The sequence below is a fragment of the Oncorhynchus clarkii genome, chromosome 3 (genome assembly GCF_045791955.1).
Source record: "Oncorhynchus clarkii lewisi isolate Uvic-CL-2024 chromosome 3, UVic_Ocla_1.0, whole genome shotgun sequence".
NCBI classification, from domain to species: domain Eukaryota; kingdom Metazoa; phylum Chordata; class Actinopteri; order Salmoniformes; family Salmonidae; genus Oncorhynchus; species Oncorhynchus clarkii.
The window spans coordinates 78,785,224-78,813,191 of NC_092149.1; the positions used below are offsets into that span (position 1 = coordinate 78,785,224).

At 42.3% G+C, this 27,968-nt stretch overlaps 1 protein-coding gene across 1 annotated transcript; it reads right to left on the reverse strand.

Annotated features, from left to right (window-relative positions):
- Positions 1 to 6,282: 6,282 nt before the first annotated feature.
- On the reverse strand, positions 6,283 to 27,373 carry LOC139405249 (serine protease 33). Its single transcript, XM_071147693.1, has 6 exons — positions 26,973 to 27,373; positions 24,897 to 25,009; positions 24,629 to 24,708; positions 9,345 to 9,616; positions 7,503 to 7,663; positions 6,283 to 7,418 (listed from the first exon to the last, which is right to left on the reverse strand). The coding sequence occupies exons 1-6, from the start codon at positions 27,019 to 27,021 to the stop codon at positions 7,161 to 7,163; spliced, it is 933 nt and encodes a 310-aa protein (XP_071003794.1). The 5' UTR covers positions 27,022 to 27,373; the 3' UTR covers positions 6,283 to 7,160.
- Between the last annotated feature and the right edge of the window lie 595 nt (positions 27,374 to 27,968).

Here is a 27,968-nt window from a genome sequence, read left to right on the forward strand (position 1 = left end):
CCTCCACCCCCAAAGACAAAGCAATATCTATTGCACTCCACACTGCCCTCACCCACCAAGATAAGAGGAATACCTATGTGATAATACTGTTCATTGACAGCTCAGCGTTCAACACCATTGTGCCCTCCAAGCTTTTCACCAAGCTTAGAACCCTGGGAATGAACACCTCCCTCTAAAACTGGATCCTGGACTTCCTGACAGGCTGACCTCAGGTGGTGTAGGTAGGCAACATCCCCTCCGCCATGATGACCCTCAACGCTGTGGCCCCACAGGGGTGTGAGCGCTTTGTCCCCTACCTGTACTCCCTGTTCATCCACACACAACACCAAGTTTGGTGGTGACACGACGGTGGTAGGCCTGATTACCGGCGACGATGAGACAGCCTACAGGGAGGTGGTCCGTGACTGGACAATGTGGGTTCGGAACAACAAGCTCTCAACGTCAGTAAGACCAAGGAGCTGATCGTGGACTACAGGAAACCATCCACATCGACAGGGCTGCAGTGGAGCGGGTCGAGAGCTTGAAGTGTCCAAATCGCCAAACTTAAAATGGCCCACACACAATTGTATCACAATTCCAGTGGGTCAGAAGTTTACATACACTAAGTTGACTGCCTTTAAACAGCTTGAAAAATTCCAGAAAATTATGTTATGGCTTTAGAAGCTTCTGATAGGCTAATTGACATCATTTGAGTCAATTTGAGGTGTACCTGTGGATGTATTTCAAGGCCTACCTTCAAACTCAGTGCCTCTTTGCTTGACATCATGGGAAAATCAAAAGAAATCAGCCAAGACCTCAGAAAAACAATTGTAGACCTCCACAAGTCTGGCTAATCCTTGGGAGCAATTTCCAAATGCCTGAAGGTACAACGTTCATCTGTACAAACAATAGTACGCAAGTATAAACACCATGGGACCACGCAGCCGTCATACCGCTCAGGAAGGAGACGCGTTCTGTCTAAGGTGTATGTAGACTTCTGACTTCAACACTTGAGTGGTTAAAGGGGAAACATTTAAATGTCTTGGAATGGCCCAGTCAAAGCCCAGACCTCAATCCAATTGAGAATCTGTGGTATGACTTAAATATTGCTGTACACCAGCGGAACCCATCCAACTTGAAGGAGCTGGAGCAGTTCTGCCTTGATGTGCCAAGCTTATAGAGACATACCCCAAGAGATTTGCAGCTGTAATTGCTGCAAAAGGTGTCTCTACAAACTATTGACTTCGGTCCAGCTTCGCTCAGCCTATTGCGGACAGTCTGAGCACTGATGGAGGGATTGTGCATTCCTGGTGTAACTCGGGCAGTTGTTGTTGCCATCCTGTACCTGTCCCGCAGGTGTGATGTTCGGATGTACCGATCCTGTGCAGGTGTTACACGTGGTCTGCCACTGCGAGGACGATCAGCTGTCCGTCCTGTCTACGGCGTCTCACAGTACGGACATTGCAATTTATTGCCCTGGCCACATCTGCAGTCCTCATGCCCCCTTGCAGCATGCATAAGGCACATTCACGCAGATGAGCAGGGACCCTGGGCATCTTTATTTTGGTGTTTTTCAGAGTCAGTTGAAAGGCCTCTTCAGTGACCTTAATTGCCTACCGTCTGTAAGCTGTTAGTGTCTTAACGACCGTTCCACAGGTGCATGTTCATTAATTAAGCATGGGAAACAGTGTTTAAACCCTTTACAAATGAAGATCTGTGAAACTATTTGGATTTTTACGAATTATCTTTGAAAGAGGGTCCTGAAAAAGGGAGTATAGTATGCTTACTTACTTTATCGTGCTATTTTTATATCTTGTGTTTTTGTTGTACTGTATTTTTAGTATTACATAGTTATTGATGACTGCATTGTTGTAAGAAAAGCATTTCACTGTACTTGTGCGTGTGACATTAAAAGTCTAAAATATGAAAAATGTGCCTACCTGATTTCACACAGTGAACCAAGGGACAATTTCATTGTAAAGCGTTTCCTTGGTGTTACAAAAAGGTGTTCCTAGTGTATAAGATTTTATCCTGAACAAATATATGAACACAACATGTAGAGTGTTGGTCCTATATTTCATGTGCTGAAATGAAAGATCCCAGAAACTTTGCATATGCACAAAAAGCTTATTTCTCTCAAATGTGGTGCATAAATTTGTTGACATCACTGTTCGTGAGCATTTCCCCATTACCAAGATAATCCATTCACCTGACAGGTGTGGATATCAAGAAGCTGATTAAACAGCAGGTGCACCTTGTGCTGGGGACAACAGGCCACTATAAATGTGCAGTTGTCACACAATGCCTCAAGTTGAGGGAGCGAGTAATTGGCATGCTGACTGCAGGAATGTCCACCAGAGGTTCATTTCTCTACCATAAGCCGCCTCCAATGTCATTTTATATAATTTGGCAGTACGTCCAGCAAGCCTCACAACTGCAGACCATGTGTAACCACACCAGCCCAGAGCCTCCACATCCAGCCTTTCAACTGGAGTATCGTCTGAGACTAGCCAGCCGGACAGCTGATGAAACAGTGGTTTTGCATAACCAAAGAATTTTCACACAAACTTTAAGAAACCATCTCGGGGGAAGTTAATCTGCGTGCTCGTCGTGCTGACCAGGGTCTTGAGCTGACTGCAGTTCTGCGTCCTAACACAGTTGGCAACTACAGTTGGCAAATACTCACCTTCACTGGCATGCTGGAAAAGTGTGCGCTTCGTGGATGAATCCTGGTTTCAACTGTACCGGGAAGATGGCAGATGTGTGGGCGAGCGGTTTGCCGATGTCAACATTGTGAACAGAGTGCCCCATGGTGGTGGTGGGGTTATGGTATGGGCAGGCATAAGCTACGGACAACAAACACAATTGCATTTTATCGATGGCAGTTAGAATGCAGAGATCCTGAGGCCCATTGTCGTGCCATTCATCCACCGCCATCACCTCATGTTTCTGCATGATAATGCACGGCCCCATGTAGCAAGGGGAAATGCTCACTAACAGCAAGCTGAAAATGTCCCAGTTCTTCCATGGCCTGCATATTCACCAGACATGTCACCCATTGAGAATGTTTGGAATGCTCTGGATCAATGTGTTCCAGTTCCAGCCAATATCCAGGAACTTCGCACAGCCATTGAAGAGGAGTGGGACAACATTCCACAGGCCACAATCAACAACTCTATGTGAAGGAGATGTCGCGTTGCATGAGGCAAATGGTGATCACACCAGACACTGACTGGTTTTCTGATCCACGCCCCTACCCTTTTTATCTGTATTTTCAGTCATGTGAAATCTATAGACTAGGGCCTAATACATTTTATTTAATTGACTGATTTCCTTATATGAACTAAGTCAGTAAAATCTTTGAAATTGTTGGGTTTATATTTTTGTTCAGTGTATTTTATTTTTCTAAACAATACACACAAACATCACACAAGCATCAACCCCTGACTAGACCCACATGCTCACACCCCCATCTCCAGCACCTGCATCACTCTCCGCCACATGGCCTCAAACACCACCATTTTGTTTCTCTCCGTCGCCCAGACCTTCAACGTTGAGATAAAGCATTTTACCTTTCCAGTGTGTTAACGATGGAGGATTGGTTGATTTCCAGTATGATTTTTTTTCAAGATTGACGAGAAAAGTATCATTCAACCCATCGGGTATCTCACAGCACCCTCATATTCCATGTCTTGAAATATGCAGGCAGAGATTAAAAGTACATTTATATTGTAATACCTCTGACAGCCATCTTTGACTCCACCCATAACTTTGACTCCATAACATTCCCAGAAGACATGGGTTATTGAGTCATTGTTAGTTTTACACTTAAGACATGACTCTACCGTTGTGCTCTAGAATTTGTGAACTTTGTCTCTTCTATAATAAATTCTATACATTAGTTTATATTGGATTAAGCATATATTTTAGTATTCTGTAATTTAGTTAGTCTTGCCAATATCAGTTATTTTTCTTGGTTCCAACAGTTTACACTTTATATACAAACAAAAGCATGTGGACGCCCATTCAAATTAGTGGATTCGGGTATTTCTGCCACACCCGTTGCTGAGAGGTTTATAAACTCGACGCACAGCCATGCAATCTCCATAGACAAACATTGGCAGTAGAATGGCCTTACTGAAGAGCTCAGTGACTTTCAACATGGCACCGTCATAGGATGCCACCTTTCCAACAAGTCAGTTCGTCAAATTTCTGCCCTGCTGGAGCTGCCCCGGTCAACTGTAAGTGCAGTTATTGTGAAGTGGAAACATCTAGGAGACGTTTCCACTTCAGCCCGGAAGTGGTAGGCCACACAAGCTCACAGAATTGGACCGCTGAGTGCGTCCAAAAATGATGTCCTCGGTTGCAACACTCACTACCGAGTTCCGAACTGCCTCTGGAAGCAACGTCAGCACAATGACTGTTTGTCGGGAGCTTCATGAAATGGGTTTCCATGGCCAAGCAGCCACACACAACCCTAAGATTACCATGCGCAATGCCAAGCATTGGCTGGAGTGGTGTAAAGCTCGCTGCCATCGGACTCTGGAGCAGTGGAAACGCATTCTCTGGAGTGATGAATCACGCTTCACCATCTGGCAGTCCGACAGACAAATCTGGGTTTGGCGGGTGCCAGGATAACGCTACCTGCCCCAATGCATAGTGGCAACTGTAAAGTTTGGTGGAGGAGGAATAATGGTCTTGGGCTGTTTTTCATGGTTCGGCTTGGCCACTTAGTTCCAGTGAAGGGAAATCTTAACACTACAGCATACAATGACATCCAAGACAATTGTGCTTTCAACTTTGTGGCAACAGATTGCAGAAGGCCCTTTCCTGTTTCAGCATGACAGTGCCCCCGTGCACAAAGCGAAGTCCATACAGAAATGGTTTGTTGAGACCGGTGTGGAAGAACTTGACTGGCCTGCACAGAGCCGGACCTCAACCCCATCGAACACCTTTGGGATAAATTGGAACGCCGACTGCGAGCCAGGCCTAGTCGCCCAACATCAATGCCCAACCTCACGAATGCCCTTGTGGCTAAATGGAAGTAAGTCCCCGCATCAATGTTCCAACATCTAGTAGAAAGCCTTCCCAGAAGAACGGAGGCTGTTATAGCAACAAAGGGGGGACCAACTCCATATTAACGCCCATGAATTTGGAATGAGATGGTCGACGAGCAGGTGTCCACACACTACATGTCCAAGTGTAGCAGACTTGGATGAGTTAGGGTGGGTAATGAAGAAAATGGGGAGGGGGGGGGGGGATAAATTGTATAGTAGCCCATCTTTCATTAGCAGTTGCAATAAACAAGAAAAGAGGAATAGCTTCCAACTTATATTTTGCCCATGTCGGGATTTAAAGCCCTGTAGCTCCAGGAAGCAGCCCCAATCTGTAGGACACCTCAATAATATTGTAAATTGTTCATTCATTGGCAGAGTCACCGTATTAATGTCCTCCTGTCCCATAAGCAATATAATCAAGTCCAATACTGAGCAATAAGTAATGTTCCTTGTACCCACTTGAGGTATCCTCATTGTCTTATGCTTAGGGCTGCGTGATTGTGCATGTGTGAATATTGAGCAAATCATAAATGGGTTCCTTATGTCGTCGACTCCCCCTTGCGCGTGTTGGGTTTGATCAATCAAATTGATTTATAAAGCCCTTCTTACATCAGCTGATGTCAAAGTGCTGTACAGAAACCCAGCCTAAAACACCAAACCACGCAGGTGTAGAAGCACGGTGGCTAGGAAAATCTCCCTAGAAAGGCCGAAACCTAGAGAGGAATCAGGCTATGAGGGATGGCCAGTCCTCTGCTGGCTGTGACGGGTGGAGATAACAGAACATGGCCAAGATGTTCATAGATGACCAGCAGGGTCAAATAATAATCATCACAGTGGTTGTAGAGGGTGCAACAGGTCAGCACCTCAGGAGTAAATGTATGTTAGTTGGCTTTTAATAGCCGATCATTCAGAGTATAGGTTAGGTTTGATGTGATTCTCAAAGTCTCGAGCCTGCTTGGGAGTGAACGTGTGTGTTCTGAAAGGTAAATATGAGCTATTTGATCTATAACCTGTCTAGCACAACTAGCAAGCTTCTTTTACACATGTACTTTGGGATTCCTACACAAATTTGCCTGATGCCAGTGGAGGAGACTCATTTCTAACAATTGCATTTGATAGCAAGTGTCCTCTCCTCCTCATTGAAGTTTTCAAAAGAAGGACACGAGGAGCCGAGCTAATCTAATTTAGAAAAGGCCTTGATCAAATCTTGGGGCTGTGAATCTCATGTCTTTCCTTGATTCCTCACATCCTTCTCATAGGGCATTGGCGGAGAAGTTCTGAGATTTCTCCCCTTGGACCTTCTCTGCCAATGACCCATGAGAGGATATGAGGAATCAAGGAAAGACCATAGAGATTCATCCGACTTCAGAAATGCATCCTTCCTTCATAATTACAGATCTCTAACTTGAATGGATAGGTGTAATCAAGGTCACTACCCTACCTTCACTCAGATGGAATTACTTCATCCTTCCTTTCCTTGATGTATTTCTTAAGCATTCAAACAGGGCCCAGGTGACAGGAGGAGAACAAAGACAATGGAGATTCTAGAACGCATGTAAGTGACAGTTCTTATAAATTACTGACATTTGTAATCATTTATTTACATTCATTCAAAATTATAAGAAACTTGAAGCTTGATGTTACATTTTACATGACATGTTAAAATGTGCTAAAATAGATCGACAAACATGGCTTTACATTTCATTCGTTCTAAATACCCATAATATCACCGTTTTATCTGCTGATTAGCGATATCTTGTATATTCAGAATCACTTGAATTTGTTAGGAGTTGCATATACATATTAAAACGTAGTATAGTTTGCCACCACAGGTTCGGCCCTTTCCTTTAAAGCAAAATTCCTTTGAAATTTGACACATTTACCTGGTTTTACACACATCTTGAACCAGAAAGACGGAATTTCTGCTTATGTGGGAAATAAGTGGTCACATTTTGAGTCAGTTTGGTCAAAAAGTTGTTTTGGCATGTTATTAATATGGTAAATAAAAAATTAAGCAGAATATTACCTAAAACAGTAATCTACTACAGCCAAGTTAAGTGTAAAACCAGGTTCATGGCAAATTACATAGAATGTCCCTTTAAGATCTGGCTCTTTTAGGAAGCCCTATCTTAGCAGCTGGCCCATCAGTAAAGTGGCCAGGGAGCTAGCCAGCACTGTCAGGGAGCTGGCCCAGTTGGGACCGGCCCGGCCATACAGACTGATCTCTGGTATGTTGCTTTGGATGAAGCTGGAGAAGGTGGACACCTTGGCGTAGACGCCGGGGTGGTTGGCATGGGCACAGCCCAGGCCAAAACTCACCACCCCAGCCTGCACCCAGGTTCCGTTCACCATCTGGCAGACCAGGGGTCCTCCAGAGTCCCCCTGTGGAGAAAGAGGGAGATGGGTGAGAAGTAAGAAAAAGCCAACGTTAGTCTACTATTACACACACAGGTGAGGCGAGCGTACCTGACAGGAGTCCTTGCCCCCCTCTTGATAACCGGCACAAATCATGTCAGAACGGATGTCCACTTTCTCCGATGGGTTAAGGTCGTACATCATCTGACAGGAAGACGACGAGATGATTGGCACCTGCACTTGCTGCAGTGTTCCCACTCCACTCAGAGCGACTGAGAGACGGCCAGGGAAGTTGAGGCAGTGTGAGTAGGTAGGTCAAATAAAAGGAGCGAGAAAGCCTACACCAACAATACATTTGGGTTGCGGGTTCACAATTGTACATTTCCTGAGATTTCTGCCGAGCAAGGAGGGGAATTTATTTACACACACAATCAAAACTTAAATGAGTAGGGGTCCTAAGGGTTTTTCTTTATTTTGTACTATTTTCTACATTGTAGAATAATAGTGAAAACATCAAAACTATGAAATAACACATATGGAATCATGTAGTATCCAAAAAAGTTAAACAAATAAAATATTTTATATTTGAAATTCTTCAAAGTAGCCACCCTTTGCCTTCACAACAGCTTTGCACTCTCTCAACCAGCTTCATGAGGTAGTCACCTGGAATGCATTTCAATTAAAAGGTGTGCCTTGTTAAGTTAAGAAATTCCAGAAATTAATGTGTTTGAGACAATCAGTTATGTTATGGCAAGAACAACTCATAAGCAAAGAGAAGCGACAGTCCAATACTTTAAGACATGGTCAGTCAATGTGAAAACTGGCTCTAATGAGGACAGCCACAGGAAAGGAAGACCCAGAGTTACCTCTGCTGCAGAGAGTAAGTTCATTCGACTTACTAACCTCAAATTGCAGCCCAAATAAATGATTCAGAGTTCAAGTAACAGACACCTCAACATCAACAGTTCAGAGCGGACTGTGAATCAGGCCTTCATCTTCGAATTGCTGCAACGAAACCACTGAGAAGAGACTTGCTTGGGCCAAAAAACACAAGCAATGGATATTAGACCAGTGAAAATCTGTCCAAATTAGAGATTTTTGGTTCCAACCACCATGTCTTTGTGAGACAAGGAGTAGGTGAACGGATGATCTCTGCATGTGTGGTTCCCACTGTGAAGCATGTGTGGTTCCCACTGTGAAGCATGGTGGTGGTGGTGTGATGGTATTTTGCTGTTGACACTGTCACATATTTATTTAGAATTCAAGGCACACTTAACCAGCATGGCTACCACAGCATTCTGCAGCAATACGCAATCCCATCTGGTTTGCGCTTAGAGGGACTATCATTTGTTTTTTAACAGGATAATGACCCAACACATCTCCAGGCTGTGTAAGGGCTATTTGACCAAGAAGGAGTGATGAGTGCTGCATCAGATGACCTCGCCTCCAGTCACCCAACCTCAACCCAATTGAGATGGTTTGGCGATAGCTGCTTTTCCTTAACCCAGCGTTCTAACAAGTGCTCAGCATTTGTGGAAATTCCTTCAAGACTGTTGGAAAAGCATTCCAGGTGAAGCTGGTTGAGAGAATGCCAAGAGTGTGCAAAGCTGTCAAGGCAAAGGGTGGCTACTTTGAAGAATATAAAATATATTTTGATTTGTTTAACACTTTTGGTTACTACATGATTCCATGGTTGTTACTTCCTAGTGTTGAGGTCTTCACTATTATTCTACAATGTAGAAAAGTGTAAAACTAAAAACCCTTGAATGAGTAGCTGAGAGTCAGTCAGTCACCGTGACAGGCTTAGACTACTGCATATGGAACATACTGACAGATAGTCCTCCCATGAGTGAGAGTTGACCACTGACAGTCCACTGAGTCAAAGAGGTTGAGGCTCCTTTTAGTGGAAGTTAGATTCTGCCGCTATATACGTAATGCCTTATTCTCTCTTACCCCCATCGCGGATGTTTCCCCAGCCTGTGATGTAGCAGGGAAGGTCCCCAGGGAACAGTGTCCCGGCGTCAGGAAGACAAACAGGATGGACATACGCCGACCAGACGATGGGTCTCTGCAGCTGCACCAAGGCCAGGTCCTGTCCCAAACTTGGGTCAGAGTAGCCGGACGGGATCACGACGCGCTCCACGAGGTACGATATCTCGTTAGGGTTCCAGCTGTTGAGCCGGTGACGGCCAACATAGAGGGTGTAGCCCAACACGTCGAACTGACTGGGAGAGGAGAGAGTTGCAACACCTTACAGCTAACAACTGAAATGCATCTTCACCCCCCCCCCCCAATATTGCAAAACACAGCTTAGCCTTTTGTTAATCCACCCGTCGACTCAGATTTTTAAATTATGCTTTACAGCGAAAGCAATCCAAGCGTTTGTGTAAATTTATCGATAGCACAGCATAACATTATGTACACTAAGCATTAAGTAGCTAGGTCACGAAAATCAGAAAATCAAATTAACCGTTTACCTTTGATGATCGTCGGATGTTCACTCACGAGACTCAGTTACACAAATGTTTATTTTGTTCCTTAAAAGATTATTTTTATACCCAAAATACCGACATTTGTTTGTCGTTTTCAGAAATCCACAGGAAAGAGCGGTCACGACAACGGAGATGTATATTCCAAATAATATCCATAATGTCCACAGAAACATGTCAAACGTTTTTTTTATAATCAGTCCTCGTTGTTTTTAAAATATATATTCGATAATATATCAGTGTGTAGCTTTCTCAATAACAGCGGGAGAAACAGTTCTCAGTTGCGCAAAACTCACTGAGAGCCCCCACCTATCCACTCATGCAATGTGATCCTTCATGCTCATTTTTCAAAATAAAACCCTGAAACTATGTCTAAAGACTTGACATCTTAGGGAAGCCATAGAAAAAGGAATCTGGTTGATATCCCTTTAAATGGAGGATAGGCATGCATAGGAACAGAGAGGTTTCAAAATAAGAGGCACTTCCTGATTGGATTTTCCTCAGGCAATAAGTTCTGTTATACTCAGACAATATTTTTCCAGTTTTGGAAACTTGAGTGTTTTCTATCCTAATATGACAATTATATGCATATTCTAGTTTCTGGGGCCGAAAAATAGGCAGTTTCAAATGGGTATGTTTTTTTTAGCCAAAAACGAAAATACTGCCCCCTACACGCAAAGGTTAACTAGGCATTCTTATTTTCAATGACGGTCTAGGAAAGGTGGATTAACTGCCTTGTTCAGGGGCAGATCTTGCAACCTTACAGTTAACTAGTCTAACGCAATAACAACCTGCCTCTCTCTCGTTGCACTCCACAAGGAGACTGCCTGTTACGCGAATGCAGTAAGCCAAGGTAAGTTGCTAGCTAGCATTAAACTTATCTTATAAAAAACAATCATAATCACTAGTTAACTACACATAGTTGATGATATTACTAGATATTATCTAGCGTGTCCTGCGTGGCATATAATCTGACTGAGCATACAAGTATGCGGTGGTACGCAGAAGCAGGCGCGTAAACATTAATTCAAACAGCACTTTCGTGCTTTTGCCAGCAGCTCTTTGTTGTGCGTCAAGCATTGCGCTGTTTATGACTTCAAGCCTATCAACTCCCGAGATGAGGCTGGTGTAACCGAAATGAAATGGCTAGCTAGTTAGCGCAGGCAAATAGCGTTTAAAACGTCACTCGCTCTGAGCCTTCTAGTAGTTGTTCCCCTTGCTCTGCATGGGTAACGCTGCTTCGATGGAGGCCGTTGTCGTTGTGTTGCTGGTTCGAGCCCAGGGAGGAGGGAGGAGAGGGACGGAAACTATACTGTTACACTGGCAATACTGAAGTGCCTATAAGAACATCCAATAGTCAAAGGTTAATGAAATACAAATGGTATAGAGGGAAACAGTCCTATAATAACTACAACCTAAAACTTCTTACCTGGGAATATTGAAGACTCATGTTAAAAGGAACCACCAGCTTTCATATGTTCTCACGTTCTGAGCAAGGAACTGAAACGTTAGCTTTCTTACATAGCACATATTGCACTTTTACTTTCTTCTCCAACACTTTGTTTTTGCATTATTTAAACCAAATTGAACGTTTCATTATTTACTTGAGGCTAAATTGATTTTATTGATGTATTATATTAAGTTAAGTGTTCATTCAGTATTGTTGTAATTGTCATTATTACATTTAAAAAAAAAAAAGATATATCAAAAAAATAAAGGGAACACTTAAACACAATGTAACTCCAAGTCAATCACACTGTGAAATCAAACTGTCCACTTAGGAAGCAACACTGATTGACAATAAATGTCACATGCTGTTGTGCAAATGGAATAGACAACAGGTGGAAATTATAGGCAATTAGCACGACACCCCCAATAAAGGAGTGGTTCTATAGGGGGTGACCACAGACCACTTCTCAGTTCCTATGCTTCCTGGCTGATGTTTTGGTCACTTTTGAATGCTGGCGGTGCTTTCACTCTAGTGGTAGCATGAGACGAAGTCTACAACCCACACAAGTGGCTCAGGTAGTGCAGCTCATCCAGGATGGCACATCAATGCGAGCTGTGGCAAGAAGGTTTGCTGTGTCTGTCAGCGTAGTGTCCATGTGAGCATGGAAGCGCTACCAGGAGACAGGCCAGTACATCAGGAGACGTGGAGGAGGCCGTAGGAGGGCAACAACCCAGCAGCAGGACCGCTACCTCCGCCTTTGTGCAAGGAGGAGCAGGAGGAGCACTGCCAGAGCCCTGCAAAATGACCTTGCAAAATGGCTTACAGCCCAACACCGTGCAGGATGTTTGGCATTTGCCAGAGAACACCAAGATTGGCAAATTCGCCACTGGCGCCCTGTACTCTTCACAGATGAAAGCAGGTTCACACTGAGCACATGTGACAGACGTGAGAGTCTGGAGACGCCGTGGAGAACATTCTGCTGCCTGCAACATCCTCTAACATGACCGGTTTGGCGGTGGGTCAGTCATGGTGTGGGGTGGCATGTCTTTGGGGGGGCCGCACAGCCCTCCATGTGCTCGCCAGAGGTAGCCTGACTGCCATTAGGTACCGAGATGAGATCCTCAGACCCCGTGAAACCATATGCTGGTGCGGTTGGCCCTGGGTTCCTCCTAATGCAAGACAATGCTAGACCTCATGCGGCTGGAGTGTGTCAGCAGTTCCTGCAAAAGGAAGGCATTGATGCTATGGACTGGCCCGCCCGTTCCCCAGACCTGAATCCAATTGAGCACATCTGGGACATCATGTCTCGCTCCATCCACCAACGCCACGTTGCACCACAGACTGTCCAGGAGTTGGCGGATGCTTTAGTCCAGGTCTGGGAGGAGATCCCTCAGGAGACCATCCGCCACCTCATCAGGAGCATGCCCAGGCGTTGTAGGGAGGTCATACAGGCACGTGGAGGCCACACACACTACTGAGCCTCATTTTGACTTGTTTTAAGGACATTACATCAAAGTTGGATCAGCCTGTAGTGTGGTTTTCCACTTTAATTTTGAGTGTCACTCCAAATCCAGACCTCCATGGGTTGATACATTTGATTTCCATTGATAAGTGTGAGATTGTTGTCAGCACATTCAACTATGTAAAGAAAAAAGTATTTAATAAGAATATTTCATTCAGATCTACGATGTGTTATTTTAGTGTTCCCTTATTTTTTTGAGCAGTATATATATATTATAAGTTGTAATTGTCATTATATATATACACACATATATTTTTTTAAAGTGTTGTTTTTAAAAAAAAATAAAATCGGCCGATTGGTCGGCTTTTTTTGGTCCTCCAATAAAATCGGTATTGGCGTTGAAAAATCATAATCAGTCGACCTCTAGTGGAGAGTATATACCCACTTATTTTTCAGTGGGCATTGCATATAATCACTTCATAATCCCCAATGACACGTATCAGTGTTGTGGAGGTATACAACATAACTAATTAGGGCTTTTGGAACAGATTGGAATGTTTAGCGTAAAAATTTAAAAACTCTTTCTTCACATTTTAAGCGTGGCATTGGACACAGCAGTACTTCCTAAATGCAATTTGCAGGAACAGTTGTAAAATAGCTAACTGCACATGCAAGCAGGACAGAGATGGAAATAACAGTTTGATAGAGGGGGGATTTAAAGATGCATCAACTATCATGGGTAGCTAATATTAGGATAATGCCTTTGGCAGCTAGATAAAAGAAAGAAACGGCATATGCATTCTCCTGTTCTTTGGTTAAGTCTTAAAAAAAATTTTTTTTAAACTTACCTCCACGTTTCTATGGTGGGATTTTGTCTATAGGCTGCTTTGAAGCTAGGTAAGACTTGCCTCATAATATGAAGGGAAATGTCCAGGTTACAAACAATTAAGTTACAGGAAAAATATAGTGATGCTAATAAAATCAGTCTGTCTTCAGGTAGATAGGTTTTGGGGAGAACCTTTCCATTAAAAGTGGTAACTAGATACAGAAGTAGTCTATGCCTACCTATCAAAATGATATCATTATTATTTGCGTCAATCCAGAGGCCATTTATTTTGCTCATGTGCGACATTAACACCACTAAATCAACACTTGAATTTAAAAAAAAAAAAGGGTAACTTACACCAAGATTTTTCCCAACCTCAAAAGTAGTCTCCTGATGTGGCTTAAGCATTGTTATGGACGTAGAAAACAATGTTTGTGTAAAAAAAAAAAAAATGAAACTTGAATTTCTGACTCAGTTTCAATAGTAAGCCTACTGCACAGTACAGCTTTGGTTGGCCTGCCTGAAAGACCAATATGGGATTTATAATTTTATGTCATTGAGTGTACAGTGCATTCGGAGAGGATTCAGACCGCTTCCCTTTTTCCACATTTTGTTACGTTACAGCCTTATTCTAAAATGGATTTAAATGTTTATTTTTTTATTCACAATAACATAATGACAAAGTGAACGCAGGTATTTAGAAATGTTAGCAAATGTATTCAAAAATAAATAATACCTTATTTACAAAAGTATTCAGACCCTTTGCTATGATTCTCGAAATGCCAGGTCACTGACAGAGCTCCTCTGTGGAGATGGGAGAACCTTTTAGAGTGGCCAGACAGAAGCCACTCGCTAAAAGGCACCCGACAGCATGCTTGGAGTCTTCCAAAGGCACCAAAATGTCTCTGACCATGAGAAGCCAGGTTCTCTGGTCAGATGAAACCAAGATTGAACTCTTTGGCCTGAATGCCAAGCGTCACATCTGGAAGAAACCTGCCTCCATCCCTACAATGAAGCATGAATCATGCTGTGGGGATGTTTTTCAGCGGCAGTGACTGGGAGACTAGTCCGGATCGAGGGAAAAATGAACGGAGCAAAGTACAGCGAGATCATTGAAGAAAACCTGCTCCAGACACTCGGGACCTCAGACTGGGGCGAAGGTTCACCTTCCAACAGGACAACGACCCTACGCACACAGCCAAGACAACGCAGGAGTGGCTTCGGGACAAGTCTCCGAATGTCCTTTAGTGGCCCAGCCGGAGCCCGGACTTGAAACCAATCTAACACCTCTGGAGAGACCTGAAAATAGCTGTGCAGTAACACTTCCCATCCAACCTGACAGATCTTGAGAGAATCTGCAGAAAAGAACAGGGGAAACAACCCAAATACAGGTGTGCCAAGCTTTTAGCGTAATACCTAAGACTCGAGGCTGTAATCACTGCCAAAAGATGCTTCAAAGTACTGAGTAAATGGCCTGAATACTCATGTAAATATGATATTAGTTCATTTGCAAACATTTCTAAAAAGCAGTTTTTGCTTTGTACATTTAAAAAAAGAAAAAATATTATATATGTATATATATATATATATATATATATATATATATATATATATATAATATATTATTATATATTAATATATTATTTTTTTAATGACAGTTGAAGTCAGAAGTTTACAAACAGCGTAGACAAATACATTTAAACCATGTTTCACAATTCCTGACATTTAATCCAAGTAGAAAATTCCCTGTCTTAGGTCAGCTAGGATCACCACTATTTTAAGAATGTGAAATGTCAGAATAATAGTAGAGAATTATTTATTTCAGCTTTTATTTCTTTCATCACATTCCCAGTTGGTCAGAAGTTGACACACTCACTTAGTATTTGGTAGAATTGCCTTTAAATTGTTTAACTTGGGTCAAACATTTCAGGTAGCCTTCCACAAGCTTCCCACAATATGTTGGGTGAATTTTGGCCCATTCCTCCTGACAGAGCTGGTGTAACTGAGTCAGGTTTGTAGGTCTCCTTGCTCACACATGCTTTTTCAGTTCTGCCCACAAATTTATGAGATTGAGGTCAGGGCTTTGTGATGGCCACTCCAATACCTTGACTATGTTGTCCTTAAGCCATTTTGCCACAACTTTGGAAGTATGCTTGGGGTCATTGTCCATTTGGTCGCCCATTTGCAACCAAGCTTGAACTTCCTGACTGATGTCTTGAGATGTTGCTTCAATATATCCACATCATTTACCTTTCCCATGATGCCATCTATTTTGTGAAGTGCACCAGTCCCTCCTGCAGCAAAGCACCCCCACAACATGATGCTACCACCCCCGTGCTTCTTGGTTGGGATGGTGTTCTTCAGCTTGCAAGCCTCCCCCTTTTTCCTCCAAAAATAACAATAGTCATTATTGCCAAACAGTTCTAATTTTGTTTCATCAGACCAGAGGACATTACTCCAAAAAGTACAATCTTTGTCCCCATGCGCAGTTGCAAACCTTAGTCTGGCTTTTATATGGCGGTTTTGGAGCAATGGATTCTTCCTTGGTGAGCGGCCTTTCAGGTTATGTCGATATAGGACTTGTTTTACTGTGGACATAGATACTTTGTACCTGTTTCCTCCAGCATCTTCAAAGTCCTCTGCTGTTCTGGGATTGATTTGCACTTTTCGCACCAAAGTACGTTCATCTCTAGGAGACAGAACGCATCTCCTTTCTGAGCGGTATGACGGCTGCGTGGTCCCATGGTGTTTATACTTGCATGCTATTGTTTGTACAGATGAACGAGGTACCTTCAGGCGTTTGGAAATTGCTCCCAAGCATGAACGAGACATGGAGGTCTACAATTTTTTTTTCTGATGTCTTGGCTGATTTCTTTTGATTTTCCCATGATGTCAAGCAAAGAGGTACTGAGTTTGAAGGTAGGCCTTGAAATACATCCACAGGTACACCTCCAATAGGCTAATTGACATAATTTCAGTCAGAAGCCATGACATTTTCTAAGCTGTTTAAAAGGCACAGTCAACTTAGTGTATGTAAACTTCTGAAGCAATAATCTGTCTGCAAACTATTGTTGGAAAACTTACTTGTGCCATGCACAAAGTAGATGTCCTACCCAACTTGACAAAACTATAGGTTTGTTAACAAGAAATGTGTAGAGTGGTTGAAAAACAAGTTAATGACTCCACCCTAAGTATGTAAACTTCGACTAAAAAACTGTAACCTTTAACTAGTCAAGTCAGTTAAGAACAAAATCTTAATAAAAATGAGGGCCTACATTATGGGGCATTGTGTGTAGATGGGGGGGAAGCATTTAATCCATTTTAGAATAAGGCTGTAATCTAACTAAATGTGGAAAAAGAGAAGGGGTCTGAATACTATCTGAAAGCACTGTGTGTCACTGTTTCTCATAGGAATTCACACAGGGTGCCTTTCATTCGCCAGGCGGGCAGTTTGGAAAAATGTTATCAAAATTTGAGTCTACCCACTTCTCCAGCACTGGGTACAGCCAACTAGTCAAAAAGAATAACCCCAATATGTAGGCTTAACTGTATAGATTTTTCTTCCCCATCACTAGCAGTGAGTAATGTTCCCTTTAAGCTACACACGGGCGCAGCTCCCCGGGATAGCCGAGCTGAAGAAATATCCACCCGCGCAGAGAAGCACGAGATTTAAACTTTAACTTCCTAGAGTTTTCCCACCTTAGTTAACACTGTCAATATTTCCCTTTACTGTGGGACTTTGTGATCGAAGCAACACAATTAGCCACTTTCAAAGCAACATACCGAAAAAAATTATGCAAGAGATTTTGTTGTAGGCAGGACACATTGGAGTAGGATTCTATTGCATTGACAGGCACGACTCCCGTACTCTACACAGACCGGTACGCTGTAACCAATCAGAGCTGCAGTAGACCTGTATGCAAATAGACCATCGCCATATGGATCTGTGCCGTTCACTGATCTGGACTATGTTTACAGCATGAGCGGTTGTGAGTAGATGCGCTTGTTTTGAGATCAAAGCGAGAGCTGCATGTAGCCACTTGTGCACATTTGTTCATATCATTTGCTAGTTAGTTGTTAGCCCAGTTATAGATCAATGGGGGAGTGGTTACTTCCTACAAGAGCAGAAAACATGTACATTTCTAGACATCTTTGAAAAGTGAGTCAGGTACAGAGGCAGTGTTGTATTTTAAAACAAGCTTGAAAAAGCTAAATAGCCAATAGGCATAATTTGTCTGATTCTCTGTAATAATGGTATGAGAAAAATACATTTTATTTTGTGAAGTGGGTTCTTGCATCAAACATTCAGTCATTTCCCTGTCTGAAGGACAAGTGGATAAACAGGTTAATATCAAGCCCTGCGTGTTTTTTTTCATAAGTCTCATGAAATGTACATTGAACACCACACGTTGGCTGCTACTGTAGGCTGACTGATAGAACAGCTATTTCCGTGTAAAAATGTTATGGGATACATTTTCTCCATTGTTTATGACGATAGGCCACTGTTATGCCTACATTATGATCACATAATTTGACAGTGGTCAAGTAGGCTGTGGCTAACTTAAAGTAGGTACAGCCTCAGTGTTCACAGTAAACACACGCTGGAAGTTGCACAGAATTTTCAAGTTCACACTCAGCAGACCTGCAATTTGCTCAGTGCATGGGTGAGTATGGCCGAGTGCATCACTGGGGCCCGAGCAACCTGCATCCAGGACCTCTAACAAATTGTCAAAGACTCCAGCCACCCATGCAAAATACTATTCTCTCTGATACCGCACGGCAAATGGTACCAGTGCACCAAGTCTGGAATCAAAAGGACCCTGAATAGCTTCTACCCCCAAACTATAAGACTGCTAAATAGCTAATCAAATGGCTACCCTTTTTTGGTACTAACTCTTGCAGTCTATCCACACCCACACACTAGACTCTATACCCCCTGTGGCAGAAGAATCAGAATTAGTTGTGTAACATAGATAATTTAGATGTCTTATCTGCATAATATGCTTATGTGATATACTTGTTATTAGAACGTATCCCTTTGGACTCTGGTGTTGGCAGTTGCACTTTTTCTCTCAGCTGGGGCCCAGTCACCTGGGGCTCAGTCACCTGGGGCTCAGTCACCTGGGGCTCAGTCACCTGGGGCCCAGAGAGGGGAGAGGTCAGGCGTGTCTTTCACATGTTCCTGGTGCTATGCAGAGTATCAGAAAGGGAAGAGGACAGGAGGGAACATTGTCTTCATATGTGAATGTGTCTTTACCTATTCTTAAACCATGTGAAGGGATGGCGTGATTAATGGGGAACCAATTACTTGTCTCCACAATGTCTGTGCGCCAGTCACTCCCTCCTTTGGCATTGGGGGATGTGTGTGGTAGTGTCTGGAACCATTGTATGTCATCTCTGATCTTACACTTATCCTGGGATAGTGTATGACCTAGAGGCTCACTCCCCTCAGTGAGCTTGTCCAGGAGTGGGGTCAAGAAGAGGCTTTATTTGAGATGGGAGTATCTGGAGTTGACAATTGATTTATGCCATTGGATGAGTTGGTGTTTTTGTGCTATGAAGTACCAGGAACGAGATTGGAACCTTGTCTTAGGGACCAAACTGAACAATAATTTATAGCGAATGCTATCTGGCTACGGGATACTCCTTTATCATTTAAAAAAGTCTCACCTTGTGACCCATTCAAAACATCTGGTTTGTTATGTCGACTAGGGGGTGGATCTTTGCTATAAAAGATCTCAGTAGCCTTTGTGTTGCGGCTCTCAACGGATCATCAGAAAATTGTGATTTGTTGACAAGCCATTGCAAAGATCTCACTATTAAAGATTTAGTTTAAGTATAACTCTGACTTGTGTGATACGTTTGTCTCTCCTCATTTGATAGTAAAGAAATTACCCACCACACACTGCTGCCTATTATATATCCTGTGGTCTTATAACTTCACCCCTGCCTTTATGTGCATAGTTGCCTCTACCTCAGCTCGTACCCCTGCACATCGACTCGGTACTGGTACTTCCTGTATATAGCCATGGTATTGTCACTCGTTATTCACTGTATTTATTCCTTGTGTCACTAGTCTAAAAAATATTGAATTCTGCATTGTTTGAAAATGACCCTTAGGTAAGCATTTCACTGTTAGTCTACACGTGTAGTTTTATGAAGCGTGTGACAAATACAATTAGATTTGACCTTTCCCTTCGCTTTTGGACTTCAGTGCACAACAGCTGTGTGACCAGGCGCAAAAACCTCTAAGCCAAACCTTCATACCATAACCGCTACACAGCCTACATCGTTGTCACCATATTAACATTATAGTCAAACTCCGCGTTTTTAAATCCACAATCCAATCCAGGTGTAAAATCACACAGTACAGTGTGGACTAAAACAAGCAGTTACACCGACTGGCCCCGGTGGCAATACATTTATTAAACCGAAAGCTTACCTTGACTTGAAAAAGTTGCCGTGTTGGCTACCCTTAGCATGCTAGCTAACAAATAGCATTCCTCTCAGAGTCAGGTTGCTGAAGAAGCCGAACTAGTTGCATTAGCTAAGTAAGTGAAAGGTAAACTAAGAAAAAAAAATATATATATATATATATATATATATATATATATATATATATATATATATATATATATATATATATATATATATATATATATATATATATAAAAAAAAATATATATATACACAATGAAATTTTGCTCTGCTGCTTCTCCTGAAACTAAGAAATTCCTTTGTTCAACTATCAGGGTTCTACACTAACTTTTTTCCACAGGTGGAACCAACTTCAAGTGGTGGCACCAACAGATGATTTGGTTGCACCAATCATTGATAATGACCTGGCCCCAGTCCCATAATGTGCCTGCATGCCATAAAGAACCAGGTAAATAATGACTAGCCATCTTTTGAATTAGCACGCCCTTGTGTTCTCACATAGATTTACTGTAATGAATAAAAGAGACTTGCCAAATGTATTCATTGCAGATTTCAAAGTGCCCCATGTTATTTTCTGCGCAATCCTCTAGAGGGTAGAATTTGAAAGGAAAAAAATTACACTTGATACCAGAATTATACCACTATTGAGTTTCACTCAAATTTGAAAAAAAGAATGTCGTTCTATTACAATGTTCTAAGTCCACAACAATGCTTAAACCACATTGAGGGACCATTTGAGGTCTGGGGAAGAAGAAGAAGAAGAAGAAAATCATAGAAATGTAAACTTTCGTATAATCACCTTTTAATTCCGGTGTGCACCAGCTATACAGGTGTGGCTGGCAACAGTATGTCACTAGCACACTAGTGATGGAGTTGTCAAAACTAAAAATGTCCACTGGATTGATGCATAATCATCCTGCCAGGTAGGCATAAGCAACTTTGTAGTTACCTTTATCTACCCGATAACAGTTAGGCTATCATTAGCATCGCTAACAGTTACACAATGAGATCAACACACTGACAAAACATTAACACCCACTGTTTCCATGACAGACTGACCAGGTGAAAGCTATGATTCCTTATTGATGTCACTTCTTAAATCCACTTTGAATCAGTGTAGATGAAGGGGAGGAGACAGGTTAAAGAAGGATTTTTAATCCTCGTGACAACAGACATGGATTGTGTATGTGTGCCATTCAGTGTATGAATGAGCAAGACAAAAGATTTAAGTGCCTTTGAACTGGGTGTGGTAGTAGATGCCAGGCGCACCGGTTTGTGTCAAGAACTGCAATGCTGCTGGTTTTTAACCCTCAGTTTCCTGTGTGTTAATACACACAAATTGAGGCTGTTCTGGGGACAAAAAGGGAAGGGGTGCATCCTGTTTCCATTGATTATCCTTGATATGTTTCTACAACTTGGAGTCCACCTGTGGTAAATTCAATTGACTGAACATGATTTGGGAAGGCTATTTTAGGCCCCAAAGTTGACAGTTAATGTCAGAGCAAAAACCAAGCCATGAGGTCAACAGAATTGTCCGTAGAGGTCCGAGACAGGATTGTGTCGAAGTACAGATCTTAGGAAGGGTACCAAAATATGTATGCAGCATTGAAGGGCCAAGAACACAATGACCTTTCATTCTTAAATGGAAGAAGTTTGGAACCAACCAAGACGCTTCTTCAAGCTGGCTGCCCGGCCAAACTGAGCAATCGGGGGAGAAGGGCCTTGGTCAGCGAGGTGACCAAGAACCCTATGGTCACTGACAGAGCTCCAGAGTTCCTCTGTGGAGATGGGAGAATCTTCCAGAAGGACAACCATCTCTGTAGCGCTCCACCAATCAGGCATTTATGGTGGAGTGGCCAGACTGAAGCCACTCCTCAGTACGTCTGGAGGAAACCTTGCACCATATGTACAGGGAAGCATGGTGGTGGCAGCATCATCATCATTCTGTGGGGATATTTTTCAGCAGCAGGGACTGGGAGTCAGGATCGAGGGAAAGACGAACGGAGCAAAGTACAGAGATCCTTGATGAAAACCTGCTCCAGAGCGCTCAGGGCCTCAGACTGTTCACCTTCCACAGGACAATGATCATAAGCACACAGCCAAGACAACGCAGGATTGGCTTCGGGACAAGTCTATGAATGTCCTTTAGTGGCCCAGCCAGAGCCCGGAGTTGAACCCGGTCTAACATCCCTGGAGACCTGAAAATAGCTGTGCAGCAACTCTCCCCATCCAATCGGACAGAGCTTGAAAGGACCTGCAGAGATGAATGGGAGAAACTCCCCAAATACAGGTGTGCCAAGCTTGTGGTGTCATACCAAGAAGACTTGATGCTGTAATTGCTGACAAAGGTGCTTCAAGAAAGTCCCGAGTAAAGGGTCTGAATTTACATTTACATTAATGTAAACATTACTAAACCTGTTTCTGGTGTCGTGAATTAATAAAACAATTTAATAAATTTCAGAATAAGACCGTATGTAATCTCCATAGACAAACATTGGTAGCAGAATGGCCTTACTGAAGAGCTCAGTGACTTTCAATGTAGCACCGTCATAGGATGCCACCTTTCCAACAAGTCGTGAATCAAATTTCTGCCCTGCTGGAGCTGCCCGGTCATCTGTAAGTGCTTTATTGTGAAGTGGAAACGTCTAGGAGCAACCATAGCTCAGCCGCGAAGTGGTAGGCCACACAAGCTCACAGAATGGGACCGCCAAGTGTTGAAGCGCATAACGCTTTCAAATCGCCTGTCATTGGTTGCAACAGTCACTAGAGTTCCAAACTGCCTCTGGAAGTAACGTCAGCACAAGCACAGTTCGTCGGGTGTTTCATGAAATGGGTTTCCTGACAATGATATCTGGCACACAAGCCTAAGATCACCATGCGCAAGCAATGCCAAGCGTCAGCTGGAACAGTGTTAAACTCACTGCCATTGGAGCAGTGGAAACACATTATTTGGCATGATGAATCATGCTTCACTATCTGGCAGTCCGACGGACAAATCTGGGTTCGGAGGATGCCAGGAAAACGCTACCTTACCGAATAAATAGTTTGGTGAAGGAGGAAATAATGGTCTGGGCTGTTTTTCATGGTTCGGGCTTGGCCCCTTAGTTCCAGTGAAGGGAAATCTTAACGCAACAGCATACAATGACATCCTAGACAATTCTGTGCTTCCAACATTGTGGGAACAGTTTGCGGAACTGCCCTTTCCTGTTTCAGCATGACAGTGCCCCCGTGCACAAAATGAGGTCCATACAGAAATGGTTTGTGGAAGAACTTGACTGGCCTGCAGAGCCCTGACCTCAACTCCATCGAACAACTTTGGGATGAATTGGAACGCCGACTGCGAGCCAGGCATAATCGCCCAACCTCACTAATGCTCTTGTGGCTGAATGAAAGCAAGTCCCCGCAGCAATATTCCAACATCTAGTGGAAAGCCTTCCCAGAAGAGTTGAGGCTGTTAAAGCAACAAGAGGGGGGAGGGGGAGCCAACTCCCTATTAATTCCCATGATTTTGGAATGTGAAGTTCGACGAGCAGGTGTCCACATACTTTGTCATGTAGTGTATGTCTGAAACATGTATTTTTATTTAACTAGGCAAGTCAGTTAAGAACAAATTCTTATTTACAATGACTGCTTGTTATAAATAAATACATTTAAATATTTATGACGAAACTTCAGACAAGAATAATGTGGGCATTGCCTGACTAAATAGACAGCAAGCTAGTCGGTCTTGCCATTTGAGATTTATTGTATCATGTTTTAAAATGAGAAAGCAACCAAAAACCAGGTTCCCCTTCTAATGGAACACTTTGTATTGAGAACCAATTTGAAACCAACATTTGATTTTGTCTTGCTCAAAACCGCACATGATTTCACCAAAACAAGAGCATCAGACTAGTCCAACACCCTTCAATGTTTAAAGTAGGCTATTCCATGACTGTTGTGATTAGCCATACAGTTAAGACGCAACTGTTTAAATACCTGGTTTGCATACCTATTCGTCGTCATAGCATTTACAAGTAGATATCATTTGAAACATCTTTCCTACCACTGTCGGTCTCCATGCAACAACCAGCAATTTAAAGCTGCGTACTCGATGCACGAAAGATTATCGAGGTTATACGTGTGACAATTAAATCGACATAAAAGATGGATACCCAAAGTTGTTTATTTTTTTAATCAATTATGTAGCCGAGATTAAAAATAGTATTATAATATTTTTGTTCACTTACCCTAGCGGCCATCTTAAGGGGGTGATAAACTGGCCCAGAGCGTTTTCAAAAACTCCCCGGTATGTCGAGCCCTAACACAAACAGACGGGTATTTCCTGTGCCGTCGTCACCTCTTCCCGAAAGTTGGTATATTTTTGGTCAATTGCACATTACTGTTTGAGGCTACTGTAGACCATTGTAAAACGGTGTTTTAATCCGTTATTTGGTTACATGTGAATATATTTAGTATAGTTCTAAAAAAAGGATAGCTTTTTTAATGTTAAACTTTTGTTTTCATGTAATTCACTGAGTAGGGTGGTCCTCCCCTTCCTCCTCTGAGGAGCCTCCACTGGTAGAAACTTACTTTGGGAAGCAGTGGGCAGCAGACAGTACCCAGTCCTTAGTGATGATGGTGCCTCCACAGATATGGCCATCCTTCGCTGTCTAAAGACCAAGAGGGGGAAAGAGGTAAAGAGGTTGAGGTGAATCATCAAAACAGGTCTTATTCCCCTCTCTCTCAGCAGTTCAGCATGATGACCAACACACACACACACACACACACACACCAAAACCAGACAAACAAGTCTTCATGCATTTTGTTCATTCCATATCATGACTCAGCGCTGACATACCTGAATATCCACTTGCCACGGCCATGCCCCCATTGATGCATCTACTCCTCCCACAATCCTGTTCCCCATGGGTGGTTGACCACACTCTTCCTGAGCGTGACAAACCATGACACCTGAGAACAGTAGGCGAAATGGGAATTAAACCAGTCGTGTAGAAAGTACGCAATTGTCATACTTGAGAAAGTAAAGACACCTTAATAGAAAATGACTCTAGTAAAAGTCACCTAGTAAAATACTACTTGAGTAAACATCAAAGTATGTTTTAAAATATCAAAAGTATAAGTATAAATCATTTCAAATTCCTTATGTTAAGCAAACCAGATGGCACCATTTTTGTTTTACAGATAGCCAGAGGCACACTCATACATAATTTACAAATGAAGAATTTGTCTTTAGTGATTCTGCTAGATCAGAGGCAGTAGGGATGACCAGAGATGTTCGCTTGATAACTGTGTGACTAACAATTTTAGGTGTTAGGGAAAGTGTATGAAGTAAAAAAGTACCTTATTTTCTTTAGGAATGTAGTTTAGTAAAAGTAGTCAAACATATAAATAGTAAAGTCAAATTCAGATACTCAAAACAATTACTTATGTAGTACTTTAAAGTATACCATTACCAAACAAATATTGTAGTTTTGAAACTGCAGTCGACTGTGGTATTTTGGACCCAGTATTTGCAGCATATTGCAGTTATACTGCACTCTGACTGCCATATTTTTTGTAAGAGTTTTTACTTAAGTACTTTACACCACTTAGCAGGACAAGAAAATGGTCTAATTTACACACTTATCAAGAGAACATCCCTGGTCATCCCTACTGCCTCTGATCTGGAGGACTCACCAAACAGAGAACATCCCTGGTCATCCCTACTGCCTCTGATCTGGAGGACTCAATAAACAGAGAACATCCCTGGTCATCCCTACTGCCTCTGATCTGGAGGACTCAATAAACAGAGAACATCCCTGGTCATCCCTACTGCCTCTGATCTGGAGGACTCAATATACAGAGAACACACCTGGTCACCCCTACTGCCTCTGATCTGGCAGAATCACAAATTCTTCATTTGTAAATTATGTATGAGTGTGCCTCTGGCTATCTGCAAATCTGCCTTTTGGTTTGTTTAATATAAGGAATTGGAAATGTACACTTTTGATACTTAAGTATATTTAAGCTGCTCTTTTGCACACCAGTATCTGTACCTGCACATGACCATCTGATCATTTATCACTCCGGTGTTAATCTGCTAAATTGTAATTATTCGCCTACCTCCTCATGCCTTTTGCACACAATGTATAGACAATTTTTTAAAATTTTATTCTGTGTTATTGACTTGTTAATTGTTGACTCCATGTGTAACTGTGTTGTTGTCTGTTCACACTGCTATGCTTTATCTTGGCCAGGTCGCAGTTGTAAATGAGACCTTGTTCTCAACTAGCCTACCTGGTTAAATAAAGGTGAAATAAAATAAATTAAAATCAGCAATTACATGTACTTTTGATACTTAGGTAAATGTAAAACCAAATACTTTTACTCAAGTAGTTTTACTGGGTGACTTTCACTTTTGTCATATTCTGTTAAGGTATTTTTTACTTTGACTCAAGTTGGACAGTTGGGTACTTTTTCCACCACTGCCTTTAAATTGATACATATGCCTACGTGAGTACGCTGTCGATTAGGGCTGGCCTAGGCCCAAAGTGCATATGCTAAATTTGATCAAATACCCACAAACAGAACCGTCATTCTGTTACCAAACATAGTATCTACACTGTACTTCAAGTAGATGTTTTCGTGATATTCTTAGTGGAAATTGTTAAAAATAATCATTGTGCATAGTTGCATGGTTCGCTTAACTTTGCAATCGAAGTGTTAAACACATTTAAAGTAAAAAAATCTGAGTATCAGCGTCACCCCTGCCGTGGAAATGCCATTAGGCAATGTTGCCGGAGTAGCCAAAACAAAGGTACCCAAATACAGGTCTATATTTTATTTGCAACCCGCAAATGAGTCGATTGAAATTATACACAACTGACCTACTTCACTGACATGACCAGGTTATAGCATAAAGACATGAACTCACCTGTGAAACACCAAAGAAGTCTAACATAAAAGTCTGAATTCGGTATCATTTTCGAGGGACACGCGAATTTCAGGTAGCCCCAAATTTCCCCCCAAAACGGTAGTATTCTTGAGAAGTCTTGTGTTCTAAATCAAATCGTCCGTACAGCAGCTAATTTTCACGGAAACCCACTTTCCACAATAGCGGTGTTGAAATCCTTCAGGGCGTGCGAATGGTTAAAAATACGTATGAAAATGTCTACAAAATGTATGCCTTGCGAAAACAAAGAGAACCATACGGTTACTGACAACCTCTTGGTTTATGCCTCCATTTAATACAAGGTTTGGAGAACCAGACCTGTGGACCACGTTCGTCAGAAAATCTCTAACGCTGGGACAGGCATTTGATTGTCCCTTTCGTTTATCACGTGAGCAAAGCACCTGTGATCCTACAGGGGAAGGTGTGGCAGGGGGTGTATTCCTTACGCCTATTCTGTTGCAAAAATGTTTGCAATAGAAATCGTTTATTCCAAACGGAAAACGTTTTGCAACAAAAAACGAGAGTTTCTTTTGGACAAATTCAGGTAGGTCTCCCCTATTCTGACCCCGTGTTGGCTCTAAAGGATATCCTGTATTCTGACCCGAGTTGGCTCTAGAAAATGTATCTTCAATATTATTCTTCTGGCAAACACACTCATTTTAAACAATTCCGAGTCAAAGATAGTTCAGAAGAAAACCAAGGGTTTGATCTATCTGAGCTCATTCATCATTAACTAGCTCATCAATATGATTTGTAAAAGACAGCTTTTCATCTATCCAGATCCAGATGACCAGATATTTGTAAGGAGGGACATGATCAATATTGACACCATCCAAAGTACATATGCTTAAATCATCAGAGTTATTTTTATGCGCTCTAGAGAACAACTTATACTTAGTTTTACCTTTATTCAATACTAATTCCAGGTCAAGAAAGTTTTTCTGTTGTACAATGAAGGCAGGCTGTAGTTCAGATAGA

What these genes read in the sequence shown, in the direction of transcription:
- LOC139405249 (XM_071147693.1), bottom strand. Translation starts at nt 27,021, where the DNA reads ATGATACCGAATTCAGACTTTTATGTTAGACTTCTTTGGTGTTTCACA. An exon ending in ACTTCTTTGGTGTTTCACAG is followed by an intron (nt 25,010 to 26,972) that starts GTGAGTTCATGT and finishes TACTGTTCTCAG; the next exon opens with GTGTCATGGTTTGTCACGCT. An exon ending in GCTGCCCACTGCTTCCCAAA is followed by an intron (nt 9,617 to 24,628) that starts GTAAGTTTCTAC and finishes CTCCTCTCCCAG; the next exon opens with TCAGTTCGACGTGTTGGGCT.